The sequence below is a fragment of the Sus scrofa genome, chromosome 8, assembly GCF_000003025.6.
Source record: "Sus scrofa isolate TJ Tabasco breed Duroc chromosome 8, Sscrofa11.1, whole genome shotgun sequence".
NCBI lineage: Eukaryota > Metazoa > Chordata > Mammalia > Artiodactyla > Suidae > Sus > Sus scrofa.
Window position 1 is genome coordinate 71,546,839 of NC_010450.4, and position 14,417 is coordinate 71,561,255.

At 45.1% G+C, this 14,417-nt stretch overlaps 1 protein-coding gene across 1 annotated transcript in view; it reads right to left on the reverse strand.

The window, feature by feature from the left end:
- The window catches only part of PPEF2 (protein phosphatase with EF-hand domain 2), a 36,105-nt gene extending 26,966 nt beyond the window's left edge, over positions 1-9,139 (reverse strand). The window contains 3 exon segments of the mRNA XM_021101456.1: positions 869-926; positions 1,356-1,483; positions 7,674-9,139. Coding sequence (XP_020957115.1) covers positions 869-926; positions 1,356-1,483; positions 7,674-7,728 — 241 coding nt within the window. The 5' untranslated portion in view covers positions 7,729-9,139.

Sequence of the window (14,417 nt, forward strand, 5' to 3'; positions counted from 1 at the left end):
AGCATATGGAGGTTCCCAGGCTAGGGGTCAAATCAGAGCTGGAGCTGCCGGCCTACACCATAGCCACAGCAACACTAGATCTGAGCGGCATCTGCGACCTACACCTCAACTCATGGCAACGCCAGATGCTTTGATCCAAACCATGTCTTCACAGATACTAGTCATATTTGTTTCCGCTGAGCCATGACAGGAACTCCCTCCACTTTTATTTTAAAAGATTGACTTAGAAAGTACAGAAGTTTAGGGGCCTAGGCTTATAAGCAGGAAGAAAGGGAAAACTATGGTAAAAAATTTTTTTTCACAGACATTCTGGTGTAGTTACTGCACGTGGCAGATGCCCTAGACTTGCTGGCAATTAATTTTCAAATGCCTGCCCCTGCATCTCTAGCTGAGGGCTTTTTTTCCTGGATCTGCAGAGAGCCCTGCTTGCAGGCCAGAAATGCATGAATCTCTCTCTTCCTACAGCCCCTCCCAGCAGCCTTCTACCAAAGATTCTCAGGCCTTGACAAACAGACTCCCGTTCCCTCTACCTTGGGGTAGACTGCGGCCGGCAGGGGGTGTGTTTTGCACTATTTCCTAGTCAAACTGCAGCTTTAGTCACCCACCCTTTATTGCCGGCCTCCCCTTTCCTGAATCCCTCCCCCACTCCCTCCCCCACCCCCAGTGTTTCCTATATTTACTAAAAAACCCTCTTTGCCCTCAAACCCTTGTCTCCAGGTGTGCTTCCAGCAGAACCAGATGTCAGCCTCCTCGTGCATCCCCTGGCTGTCACCGGATCCACATTTTCACTCCGGGTGCACCCCCCACTTTACCCCGACATCTTTGACCCTGAGATGGGACGGCGTGCCCTGTGGCAGTTCATACTCACTCTCGTCGTGACTGCTGGGGGTGAAGTGATCCAACAGGTAGCTGAAGAAATCATGGAGCTACGGAAGAATCCAAGGTCGTTGTAGAGACGCAAAGAGAACCCAGGAGGGGTCCAGAGCGGCCAAACCGCCCCGGCCGCCCGCCCTCCCCCCTTCCCCCTTTCCCCCCCTTCCCCCACCCACTCCCTTACCCCCTTCCCCCTTTCCTGTCCCTTCCCCCACCCTTCCCCCCTCCCTCCCCCCCTTTCCCCCTTCCCCCTTTCCCGTCCCTTCCCCCCACCCTTCCCCCTTCCCCCTCCCTTCCCCCCTTTCTCCCTTCCCCCTTCCCCCCTTTCCCCTTCCCCCTTTCCCGTCCCTTCCCCCCACCCTTCCCCCTCCCCTTTCCACCACCCTTCCCCCTCCTTTCCGCCCTTCCCCTCTTTTCCCTCCTTCTTCCCCCCCTCCCAGGAGGCGTGGAGCTGGAGGTGGCCCCGCCCCATCCTTCCGCACCTTGACCTGGTCTTGCTGCCCAGCGTACTCTATAGACTGGAAGATGCTCCAGGTGCAGTGCCGCCTCATCTCCAGGCGTGCCATGTAGCGCCGGAACCACCTCTGGATCAGGGCCGCTGCCTTGAAGGCTGTGACACAGATGGAGAAGCAAGGCTGAGTGTTGGGTTCTGGGCCCGGAGGCGCGGTGGAGAGGGGAGGTGCCTCTCCCACTGTAGCGCGGGGACATGATTGTGGGGAAAGCGCTCCTTTCCCTTTCTGCATCCGCGCCCCACCCCTCCTCCATTCTTAGCTGTTAGTTATCCTAATATCACTGGAGGGTTATGAGAATTCATAATTTTTCTTTCTTCCAAATGTTTTATTTTGATTTAAAGGTTCATTTTAGCGATTTCATACCATAAGTTTTAATTAACTTATCCTAGCAAGTGGGCAGAATAATGTCAGTTCAACTTAAAACTTTTCTTTCGAAACTTCATCATTCTGGACACAAGTAATAAAACTACCTTCCATTAAGAAATCCTGGTACAGGACACAGTGGGAACAAACAATAAATTTTTCTCAGAGTTCCCATTCCTGGCTCAGCGGAAACGAATCTGACTAGCATCCTTGAGAATGGAGTTCGATCCCTGGCCTTGCTAAGGGGATTAAGGATCCAGCGTTGCCGTGAGCTGTGTGTAGATTGCAGGTGCAGCTTGGTTCTCCTGTTGCTGTGGCTGTGGTGCAGGTTGGCAGTTATAGCTCCTATTTGACCCACTAGCCTGGAACTTCTATATGCCGTGGGTGTGGCCCTAAAAAGACAAAAACCAAACAAAAACCCAGTAAATACCATTCATCTGATAGTTTAGCACACAGAATTGATAGCGTCAAAGAGGCAACAACTCTGTCGTCGCTCCTGCCAACTTTTAAAGTTGAAAATAATGGCTAAGTCAGTGAGCGCCCCCACCGGGCACCTCACAACTCATCAGAAAGCCAACAGGGAGGGGGCAGCGGGTGTCCCTACTTGCCTTCGTGGCTCAGCATCCCTCACCCTCACCCCCAACCCCCCAGCTTGCCTCCTTCATCGGAATCCCACTTTTTGATGAAAAGATTTATATGCGTGGAGGTAGAAAGGTTGGATTCTGAGAAGGAAATGTAAAGTGGAGAGGCCGAGCAAGGGACGCGGCACCTTGAAAGTAGGATGTTGCGGGTACCGCTCAGCCATCAATAAGAAGGAAATTTTGCCACGTACAGCAACACGGAGGGCATTGTACTAAGTGAAAGATGGCAGACAGAGACAAATATTGTGTGATACACTTATATGTGGAATCTAAAAACTACAACAAACTAGTGCATGTAACCAAAAAGAAGCAGACTCACAGACATAAAGGACAAATCAGTGGTTACCAGTGGGCAGGGGGAGGTGGCGAGAAGGGGGAGAGGCAGGATAGGGGAAGCGAATAAGAGGCACTATTAGGTCTAAAATAAGCTACAAGGACGTATTATACAACATGGGGAATATAGCTGACATTTTGCAATAACTGTAAATGGAAACAAACCTTTAAAATTGTGTTGAAAAAGAAACACGCTCAAATGCAAAAACAAAAACAAAACGGGTGGTAGGATGCAGGGGTCAGAGGGTGGGGAGCACATTTTGATACTGTAACTACAGACAGGATGTCAGGAGTGTGGCTCCAGGCCTAGAACTGCCCCTGTCAAGCTATGAGGCCTCAGGCAAGTCACCTTCCTAGACCTGTGTCCTCAGGAAAAAAAGATGAACTAGAGGATACCTGGGAAGAACACACACACACACAAATGACTTCGTACCATCATGTCATGCAGTGGTAAGTGCTGCTGTCCCCATGTTCTTATGTTCCTGTGGCTCACTGTCCCCATCACAATACATCTGTCATTGCACTGACTGTCCAATGCCAAGGGCAGCCTTGGGGCTTCTCCGTCTGCCAGGACCTGTGCTGGGTGACCGTGCAGCCCAGGAAGGCGTGAGTAGGTCTAATTCTTCCTCTGACATTAGAAGCTGCGGTCAAGCACTGCTGCCAGAGAAGGGAAGAGCTGTCCTCATGAGCAACTAGCTTCTCCTTAATAAGCCCCCAGGGCCTGAATGTGTGGCTGGTGGTGAATGGAGACTTTGTGGATTATTGTGGATTACAAGGAAAGCCTGCAGATTCACTCAGGTCAACCTTGTGAACAGCAGATTGATTTAACATGTTTAGCTTGCATTAGAGAGCTGATGGAATTCTCACTGATTTCTCTAAGAGGAGATAGAGTAGCGGAGCAGGAAAAGAGAATGTGAGAAGAGTTTAAGCAAAGCTGCATTTGATTTTCTGTGAGGAAAAAATGCCATAGTGTAAGTATGTTCTCAAGGCACTCACAAAATAATAAGTGAGGGGGATTGAATTCTGTAACTCCCTCTTCAGAGGATTGAGTGAAACGCCCAGAGGAGGTGCTACTTATCCAAAAAAAGACTCTGGGAACTCACAGGAAACACACAGACATCTGCACCTCACCCTAGACGAACATCTGGGAACCCAGGAATCTGCAGTCTTAACAAGCCCCACGCACGATTCTCCCTTGTGCTGAAGTGTAAGCAACGCTGAGAAATATCACTGCCATCCATGTCCATGAAAAGGTTTGCTAACACCCAGCCTCAAGCATTTTACAGCAAGTGCTGCCAACTAGATATACTTACATCTTCTTTACTGCTTCAGCGACTCAGGACAGGGAGAGCAGGCAATGCCACTATTTCTCCCTTTTTTCTCCCTTCCAGCCCTGTCTAGAGCCTGCGTTATCTCTACTTTTTTCTCTTTTTTTCTTTTTAGGGCTGCACCTGTGACATAGGCAAGTTCCCGGGCCAGGGGTTGAATCAGAGCTGCAGCTGCCAGCCACAGCCACAGCCACACTGGATCTGAGCCGAGACTGCGACCCACACCGAAGCTTGTGGCAACGCCAGATCCTTAACCCACTGAGTGAGGCCAGGGGTCGGACCTGTATCCTTATGGACACTAGTCGGGTACTTAACCCGCTGAGCCACAACGGGAGCTCCTGGGTTACCTTTAATTGAGATGGGTGCTGTGCAGTGTAAGATGGTTTAAGATTCTCTACCCCTTCCCCTTCCCAACAATGCAGTGTGATAGGCTTAGACTCCTCTTCCTCAGCTTTGTGCAGCCTAGATCCCAGGGTACACCTGGGATAAATACACCTGGCTATTAAAAGTCCATATTAAGGACAAGGCAACCACATGGGGAACAAAGTCCAAGGGGTACTGAGACACCAGATATGGGGCAAAGGGCTGTCCTGGAAGCAGAACCTCCTGCCCCAACTGCCCCAAGGATCACAGGCAAACCATCCAGCAAATTCCTTTGCAAATTTTTTGCAAATTCCTGACCCACAAAATTGTGAGCAGGATAAAATGGTTGTCTGAAGCCACTAAAGTTGTGGGATTGTTTGTTATGCAGCACTAGATAATTGGAATGGGAATTATATAAATGTCTTATGAAATTATAAAATGAATTTAAATTAGAATGTAAACAAATCAATCTCTAAAAATCAAAAGCAAAAGTTCAACAAGTGGATCTAACCTTGTATAAGTTGGTGGCATAACCACACAGAAAGGAGTTCTTTCAAATGATTTGAAAATTCAGTAATTTGTATATCCCTAGAGGCTATACCCAAAGGACAAAAAGAACTACAAAGAAACCTTAAGGGGTTTACAGTAATCATATTGTTATAATAGCATTGTTATTATTATTCTGAAACTTATTCAGAATAATTTAAAACTTATTCAAATAATTTTAGGACAAAAACAATTGTAGGACAAAATACTGTAAGACAAAGTAAATAATACCTCATAAATATCATTAGGGGAAAAAGGTTTTTGTTTTTTGGTTTTTTGTCTTTTTGCCTTTTCTAGAGCTGCTCAGGCGGCATATGGAGGTTCCCAGGCTAGGGGTCTAATTGGAGCTGTAGCCACCAGCCTACACCAGAGCCACAGCAATGTGGGATCCAAGCTGCATCTGCCACCTACACCACAGCTCACGGCAACGCCGGATCCTTAACCCACTGAGCAAGGCCAGGGATTGAACCCACAACCTCTTGGTTCCTAGTCGGAGTTGTTAACCACTGCGCCATGACGGGAACTCCCAGTGAGGTCATTTTTGATTCATCTTTCTCCCCCACTCCAAACATGTAATCAAATGAATCTTGTCAACTCCACCTCCTGAATAATGTTGAAAGTCACTCTCTTCTTTCCATCTCTACTGGCACCAACTCTGAACCAAGGCGTCATCTCTTTATTAGATGACTTCGGAATTTTCTAAATTGTTCTTTCTTCTTATATTCTTACCCATCCCCCCATGGAAGGCAGGAGGGCTTTTTCTACATGTAAATCTTATTCTAGAACACCCTGTTTTGAATTCTCCAATGGTTCTTCATGCCCTTAGGATGAAGTCTAAAATCCTACAAGCTTCTGAGTGACCTGGGTTCTGCGTATCTCAGCAGCCTCATGTCACGCCATCCTCCAGCTTGGCCACTACAGACCATTCTTTCCTTGAATATGCCTCTCTTCTTGCTACTCCACCACCTCTGTATCCTCTATCTGGAATGCTCGCTCGCTCTTTCTTTCTTTCTTTCTTTCTTTCTTTCTTTCTTTCTTTCTTTCTTTCTTTCTTTCTTTCTTTCTTTTTGCTTTTTAGGGCTGTACCCACGGCATATGGAGGTTCCCAAGCTAGGGGTTGAATCGGAGCTACAGCTGCCAGCCTACACCACAGCTGTCGGGAGCCATAGGTCTGCTCCAGTAAAGAAAGCAAAGCCACAGTCGGCACCTGCATGAGGCTTGTCTGGTTAGCAGAGCAGGGGGGGGGGGGGTTGTCTGGTTAGCAGAGCTACAGACAAGCTGAAGAAAGAAGAAGGATTGCGGAGCAATCCCTTGAAAGACATCGGTTCCAGGAAAATAAAAATGACATCCCCTAAAAAATATGTTAATCTATTTTTCTGTGTTTATCTTTCCTTTTCTATCTCTATTCACAGCTTTCTTACTGCTAAAGATTTGCCCTGGGTACGTAAAACACTTGAACCAAAACAGAATGAAGTTATTTAAACAATGTAATGGAAAAGGCCTTTGTTTTGGAGTAACAATTTATGGCACCTATTTTGTGAGAGTATACAGGGGAAACTTATGATTTCAGTCCCTTTACTTAAAAAGAAGTTTGGGGCTGGGCAAATGTTGTTTGGCCTATAAATTGCTATTTTCTATAATAGATATATTTTTAACAGTGTCACTTGTAACTTTCATCCCTTGTGGGGGCATTTGTTAATTTTTGGGTATAATACTCCTTTCTGTTGAAATTGGTGGTTTGGAACTTACGTAAATCAGCACAATAGATTAAATGCTTAGCTTGTTGGCGCCAAATAAATCGTGGTTTTAAGAATGCCATGAGCCCAAGGCTTTCATGCGTTTTGTTAACACATACACCTTTAGTTAAAGAATGTTAGGTATCATAGTTTATTACTTATTAAAGCTTTGTTCTTAATATAGAATAGAATAGCTACTGTTGTTGACCTTTTAAGAAAAATACAGTGTGAAACTTTAAGTTTGTAATCTTGTAGGAAAATCTGAAGTTGAAAGGAACATGTTTTAACTAAACTTTTTTGTATCTCGGGTGGAGGGAACAAAAGGACTTTAAATCAAATGTTAATGTTAAATCTTACACGAAATCTGATTGTGAAATGGTATAAAAACTGATGATTTTCATTTAATAAATTGGGTCATCTGCAGCATGCAGCTGAGGAGTTGGCTCCAATTCTTTCCCGCCGTTTGTAGCCCATCCTCTCCTTCGGCACTCCCTGGCTGCTGGGGCTGGACCTCGGCACACAGCCACAACAACTCAGGATCCAAGCCATGTCTGTGACCTATACCACAGCTCACAGCGACACTAGATCCTTAACCCACTCAGCGAGACTGGGGATCGAACCCACAACCTCATGGTTTCTTGTTGGATTCGTTTCCACTGAGCCACAATGGGAGCTCCTGGAATGCTGGTTCATCCCCCTTTTGCCCAATCTTACTTCATTTACTTATAAAGGTGTTATCTGGGATAAACCCCAATGGACCACACTGACTCCTTGAGCAAATTTTAATTCTGTTAAGTATAATTGACCAAGTCCTAGCATGTTCAGCTGAGAGTTCTGGTGCTCATGGCACAAGGAGGAGAAGCTGATTTTCCAGTCAACATGAGCAGAAATGTAATGATGTCCTGCCTACCCTGAGAAGCTCCTCCCTACACGGTATAGGCTTTGGGATACCCAAAATATGTTCGGGGAAGCACGTACCTTTCTCTGTGTTCTGGAAGGTAAAATGATGTGGGTTCGAGGTGCCGCTTCCCATAGTGTAAGTGCAATGTTTCTGCAGGATGCAGATGGCTGGTCCAAGGGAGAGTGAATTCTTTGCAGACAAGAGAGGGGACCTGCAGTAGGGAGATTTGCACAGAATATTTGTTCATTGTCTAGGAACCTTGTCTCCCACATCATAAAAAAATGCAAGGCTATCCTTTGGCAGCACCCTTCCCCCCAGCTCCCCAGCCTCAGTGTGTGAGCTCTTCCTCCCCTGAAAATTCCCCCCGTGTGTCATCTCCTCTCTCTCCTATGTTTTCAACCCTTCTACTAGCTTTTCCTTTTCAGTCTAAAACCCTATTGAATTTTCCAAGTAATTCAGCGTCAGCCTCATCCTTTGACCTCCTGGGTCCCCAACCTCTTTTTTCTCATCCAGGTTTCTCTCAAGGAGACCACTTATCTTCAGCTTCATTCCTCTTAACACCATGCTTTTCATTCTCACTCTTGATCCAAACTTTTCATACGGATGTTTGCAATGCCTTCACCTTTTCAGTGCTTACCTTGCCAGAACAGCAAGGCCATTCATCTCAACATCACACCTTGATTTTAACTCTACTCCATGGAATTCCATGATGCCAGACTCTTTTGTCTTTGCTCCCACCTCTCTATTTATTCCTTCTCCTTCTTGAGCTCTTTTTTCTCTACCCATAATTTGTTTTTTTCTTTTTTGGCCTCCCCAAGCATATGGAGTTCCCAGGCCAGGGATCAGATCTGCGCCGAAGCGGCAGCTCTGATCTACTCCACAGCTGTGGCAACGCCAGATCCTTAACCCACTGTGCCTGGCTAGGGATCGAACCTGCGTCCCAGTGCCGCAGAGATGCCGCCAATCCTGTTGTACCACAGCGGGAACTCCTAAAAGTCCATTTCATTTGTATTCTAGTCTCAAATGTCTGCTTTCCTCTGTACATGTATCCTAGATGATTCAATCAACGCTCTCATGTTTTCAGCTCTCACTTCCTCCCTCTTAAATCTCCATCTCCATCTCAGATTAAGCCTATAAACTTCAGTGCCACACACCCGGCTTCCTGCTAAATTTTCACTGGGGTGATACAGACTCCATGTAACCCAAATAGAACTCATCTTCCCCAAAACTTCCTCCTCCAGCCTCTTCTCTCCTTCCTCCTTTCTTCGACTCTACACCTAGGCCACCATGACCTCTGCATTTCTGCTCTGACCTGAAATGTTCTACCTGCCTCACCCTCTGACGGAAAACTACTCATTCCTTAAGGCTCACCACAGGCATGACCTTTCCCAAAGAAGCCAGCTTGACATGCTCTTCCCCTGAACTCTGGAATAGCTAAGTCCCTTCTCTTATGAAATTATATCTATACTTTGAGACAGGACAAGAAAACTTAAAAACAAACTTCTCTTTTTTTTTTTTTTTTTTTTGGTCTTTTTGCTATTTCTTTGGGCCGCTCCTGCGGCACATGGAGGTTCCAGGCTAGGGGTCGAATCGGAGCTGTAGCCACCAGCCTACGCCAGAGCCACAGCAATGTGGGATCCAAGCCGTGTCTGCAACCTACACCACAGCTCACGGCAATGCCAGATCCTTGACCCACTGAGCAAGACCAGGGATCGAACCCGCAACCTCATGGTTCCTAGTCGGATTCGTTAACCACTACGCCACAACGGGAACTCTGAAACTTCTCTATGTTTGTTGGGGCCTCCGTCCCTCTTTGAATGTGCAGCGTGCATCTACATGACACATGACCAGAGCTTCTCAAGGACGGCAGTGCCTGCTCAACCACAAAGATTAGTTTTTTCCTTTCTTCTGAGCTAGCCATGTAACTTCTTAAAAGAAGAGTGTTCTGGAGGTCTCTTGTGGCACAGTGGGTTAAGGATTTGGCATTGTCGATGCAGCGGCTCCAGTTGCTGCTGTGGTGCAGGTTCGATCCCTAGCCTTGGAACTTCTGCTTGCCATGGGCATGGCCCCCAAAAAGAGAAGAGTTCTTTCCCAGCTCTGCAGGGGGTCATGATGGCTTGCTGCTGGTGTTGCACGTGCTTACTTGGACTTCATACCCCTGATGAAAACTTTATGTAAAATATCAGTGTGACATTTGGATGAATGACTTTGACTCCAAAATGGGGGTGATTGCACCTTCAGCTTCTGACAGCGGAACGGCTTTCAGAGCCTTCTTCGAGTCTGCTTCCTAGGTTATGATCCTCGGTTTAGAGCAAGTGAAATTCCCTTTTTTTAAAAAAGGGAGTTCCCTTTGTGGCTCAGCAGGTTAAGAACCTGACTAGTATCTGTGAGGATGTGGGTTCCATCCCTGGCCCTGCTCAGTGGGTTGGAAGGATCTGGCATGGCCGTGAGCTGTGGTGTATGTTGCAGACATAGCTCGGACCCCACATTACTGTGGCTGTGGTATAGGCTGGCAGCTGCAGTTCTGATTCAACCCCTAACTTCCATATGCCACAGGTGCAGCCCTAAAGAGAAAAATAAATAAATAAATAAATTTGCTTTGTTCTGTTTCTTAACATGATAGTTAAGCTGAATTTCTGCCAACATTTTCTTGGGGTGGCCAGCAGGATATCAGAGATGCTCAGCAGAGGACAACTGGAGTCTCCCCTGAACCAGTGCTTGGTACCAGCATGGGCCCTTTGAGCCCCAATCCTGTCTCAACATTTCTCAGGTGCTTTGGGGAGTTCTCCTGGTACCAGACATCATGGCTTTAAATGACATCCTGGGACTTCCTGTCGTGGCTCAGCAGTTAACAAACCCGACTAGGAACCATGAGGTTGTGGGTTCGATCCCTGACCTTGCTCAGTGGGTTAAGGATTCAGCCTTGTCATGAGCTGTGTGTAGGTCACAGACACGGCTTGGATTTGGTGTTGCTATGGTGCTGGCGTAGGCCGGCGGCTACAGCTCCGATTAGACCCCTAGCCTGGGAACCTCCATATGCCTAGAAAAAAAAAGACAAAAAATAAAAATAAAAAATAAAGATGTCCCTGAATTTTTAAAAGTTGAAATATAGTTGATTTACAATGTTGTATTAATTTCTGCTGTATGGCAAAATGATTCAGTTATACATACATATCTATACATTCTTTTTCACATTCTTTCCATTATGGTTTATCATAAAATACTGAATACAGTTCCCTGTGCTATACAGGCAGAGCTTGTTGCTTATCTATTCTAGATATAGTTGTTTGCATCTGCTAACTCCAAATTTCCAATCTATCCCTCACCCATTTCTCCCCCTTGGCAACTACAAGTCTGTTCTCTATGTCTGAGTCCATTCATGTTTCTAGATGAGTTCATTTGTGTCATATTTTAGATTCCACATATAAGTCATATAGTATTCGTCTTTCTCTGACTTACTTCACTTAGTATGAAAATCTTTAGTTGCATCCACATTGCTGCAAATGTATTACTTCATTCTTTTTTATGGCTGAGTAGTATTCCATTGTATTTATGTACCACATCTTCTTTATCCATTCATCTGTCAATGGACATTTAAGTTGTTTCCATGTCATGGCTATTGGGAATAGTGCTGTTATGAACATAAGAGTGTATGTATATTTTCAACTACATTTTTATCCAGATATATGCCCAGGATTGGGATTGCTAGATCATATGGTAGCTGTAAATTTAGTTTTTTGAGGAATATTCATACTGTTTTCCACAGTGACTAACCAACTTACATTCCCACCAACTATGTAGGAGGGTTCCCTTTTCTCCACACCCTTTCCAGCATTTGTTATTAGTAGACTTCTTCTCCTTTTTTTTTTTTTTTTTTTGCTTTTTTAGGATGACACCCACAGCATATGGAGGTTCCCAGGCTAGGGGTCGAATTGGAACTATAGCTGCCAGCTTACACCACAGCCAGAGCAACACAGGATCTGAGCCTCGACTGCAACCTACACCACAGCTCATGGCAACACCAGATCCTTAACCCACTGAGCGAGGCCAGGGATTGAACCCACAACCTCATGGTTCCTTGTTGGATTCATTTCTGATGCACCCCAACAGGAATTCCTAGTAGACCTCTTAATATTAACCTCATACACATTGAGGTGTGAGGTGGTACCTTGTTGTAGTTTTTATTTGCATTTCTCTAATAATTAGAGATGTTGGGCATTTTTTCGTGTGCCTATAGGACATCTGTATATCTTCTTTGGAGAAATGTCTATTTAGGTCTTCTGCCCATTTTTTGATTGGGTTGTTTGGTTTTTGTTGTTGAGTTGTATGAGCTCTTCGTATATTTTGGAAATTAAGCCTCTATGACAGTAAATTTGATTTGAGCTGTTTTTCTTGAGACTTGGAGTCTTAAGGGGATACCAGTATATTTCCTAGGCAGGGACCTAGGGAGAACTTCCGAGAAAACAGATTCAGCTGTCCTTTTTTTTTTTTTTTTAATTTGGCTTAAATTGGAAAGATTACATATAGATGGTCTGAATAAGCTGTTTGCCAATAAAATGAGAGACCAAGAGTGCTCAGCTTTGAAGAAAAGGGACGTTCCTCTTTCTGGCCATAACGTGTTCTCAGGTTACTGAGAACCTGGCAGAAGTTTCTGAGGCTCAGTCCTCATGACATGCAGCATGCTTTACAGGGGACTCCGCTATAATGACAAAGAAATTCTGCCTACTGGAGGGCACAATGAGGCTGATCACCTAGTGCTCTGAGCACCCAGTTTTAGACTGCTGGAGGGAGATACCCAGACACGTAAGATGGTCAAGCAGACCCAAGGAGAACTCCTTGAAGAGATAGACTCAGAAGCAGTATACATTCAATCCATCACGTTGCCCTCAGAAAATTGTTCAGATCATAGAGTTACACGACCAAGTTAATAATGGAAAACTGCCTCAAAGGCTTAACAGCTCCCGTATGTGCAGCTACCTGCTGCCTTCCTGTACAACTGGAACAAAGCCAATGCTTGCAAGCACTTAACTCTTTTTTTTTTTTTAATCTTTTTAGGGTCACATCCAAGGCATATGGAGGTTCCCAGGCTAGAGGTCGAATCAGTGGTGCAGATGCTGGCCTACACTACAGCCATAGCAATGCCAGATCCAAGCCACATCTTCAACCTACACTACCACTCATGGCAATGCCAGATCCCTAACCCAATGAGTGAGGCCATCCAACCAGCATCCTCATGGATACCAGTTAGGTTCATTACTGCTGAGCCACAACATGAATTCCCTCAACTTAAATGGCCACGATGTTAACATTCCAAAACCATAGAGAAAGCTGGCTTGATAAAATATCTCTCCAAAATTCTGTCCCTGAGAGAATAGACATATTCCTAGGAGAAAGCTTAAAGTTATAATTCTTTTCATGTCCTTAAAATGTAAACACAGCTCACACTGATAGAGACCACAGCTTGGCTCAATTAGTGGAACTTAAAACTAAAAGGAAAAAAAAGAGGGAGTAGGTGATTTTAAAACTCAAGCTAGAAAACTGTGAGATCTCTGTGTCTATCTGGATGGATGTATGCCTGTGTGCATGTTATAAATACAAGAGAACCCTACCTCCAGATGGTGTTATCAAAATTAATTTGTAAAAGAGCTCTGCTTAATTGACTTAAAAGTAAGTGCTCATAAATCAAACACTTTTTTTTTGTTTTGTTTTTTTGCTTTTTAGGGCCACATCTTCGGCATATGGAGGTCCCCAGGCTAGGGGTCAAATCAGAGCTATAGCTGCTGGCCTATGCCACAGCCACAACAATGCTGGATCCAAGCCACATCTTTGACCTACACCACAGCTCACAGCAACGCTGGATCCTTAACCCACTGAGCGAGGCCAGGGATCAAACCCCGTCCTCATGGATACTAGTTGGATTCGTTTCTGCTGAGCCACACGGGAATTCCCGAATAATGGTAAACCTTCTTAAGTTATCCTAGATGGGTAAACATGTATTAATATAAATGTCCTAGAAATTATATGAAATTCCTAAAATTTGAAATGTCCTGGTGTGTTGTCAGCCATAATTCTAGTCATTATCTTAAAATTTTGTATATCACAGAAATAGCCAGATTTCCTTGACAACTGTACTATAATCAGGACTTGAACCACACTTTTTAAATCCTTTGTCATTTATAGACAGTTTATTTTTCTGCAGCTTTTACAAAAATACTTGTAAATGACTTGTGTTTATGCTCCAAAACTAAATTGAACTCAGCAAAAGGACTTCCACCTTTTATGCAGGCCTACGCCACAGCCACAGCAACGCCAGGTCCAAGCCACACCTGAAACCTACGCCACAGTCCACAGCAATGGTCCTTAAACAACGCAGGATCTGAGCCACGTCTGTGACCTACACCACAGCTCATAGCAACACCAGATCCTTAACCCACTGAGTGAGGCCAGGGATCGAACCTGCATCCTCATGGATACTAGTCAAGATTCATTTCCACCATGCCACGACGGGAACTCCATACATCTCATTTTAAAAAGGCACCTCCACCTGGATGGACTTTGATTCTCGTTCCTAACACCTGGCTTCAACTAAGACCAGCATTACGAAGCTAGGGTAAGAAGAGGTAACAGACAGTTGACCCAACAGTCCAGACCAGGCCTGTAAGACCCATGCTACCAGTTCAATTGTACTGTTTACCTAATACCTATCCACCTCGCAAAATTTTAAATTATCATTTTTTTTCTAGCTATCCTTTTGCTCCAATGTTTAAGATGGGAGGAAGATTCTTTAGTAAAGTTGTCACAGGTATAGCTCCTGGAGGCAA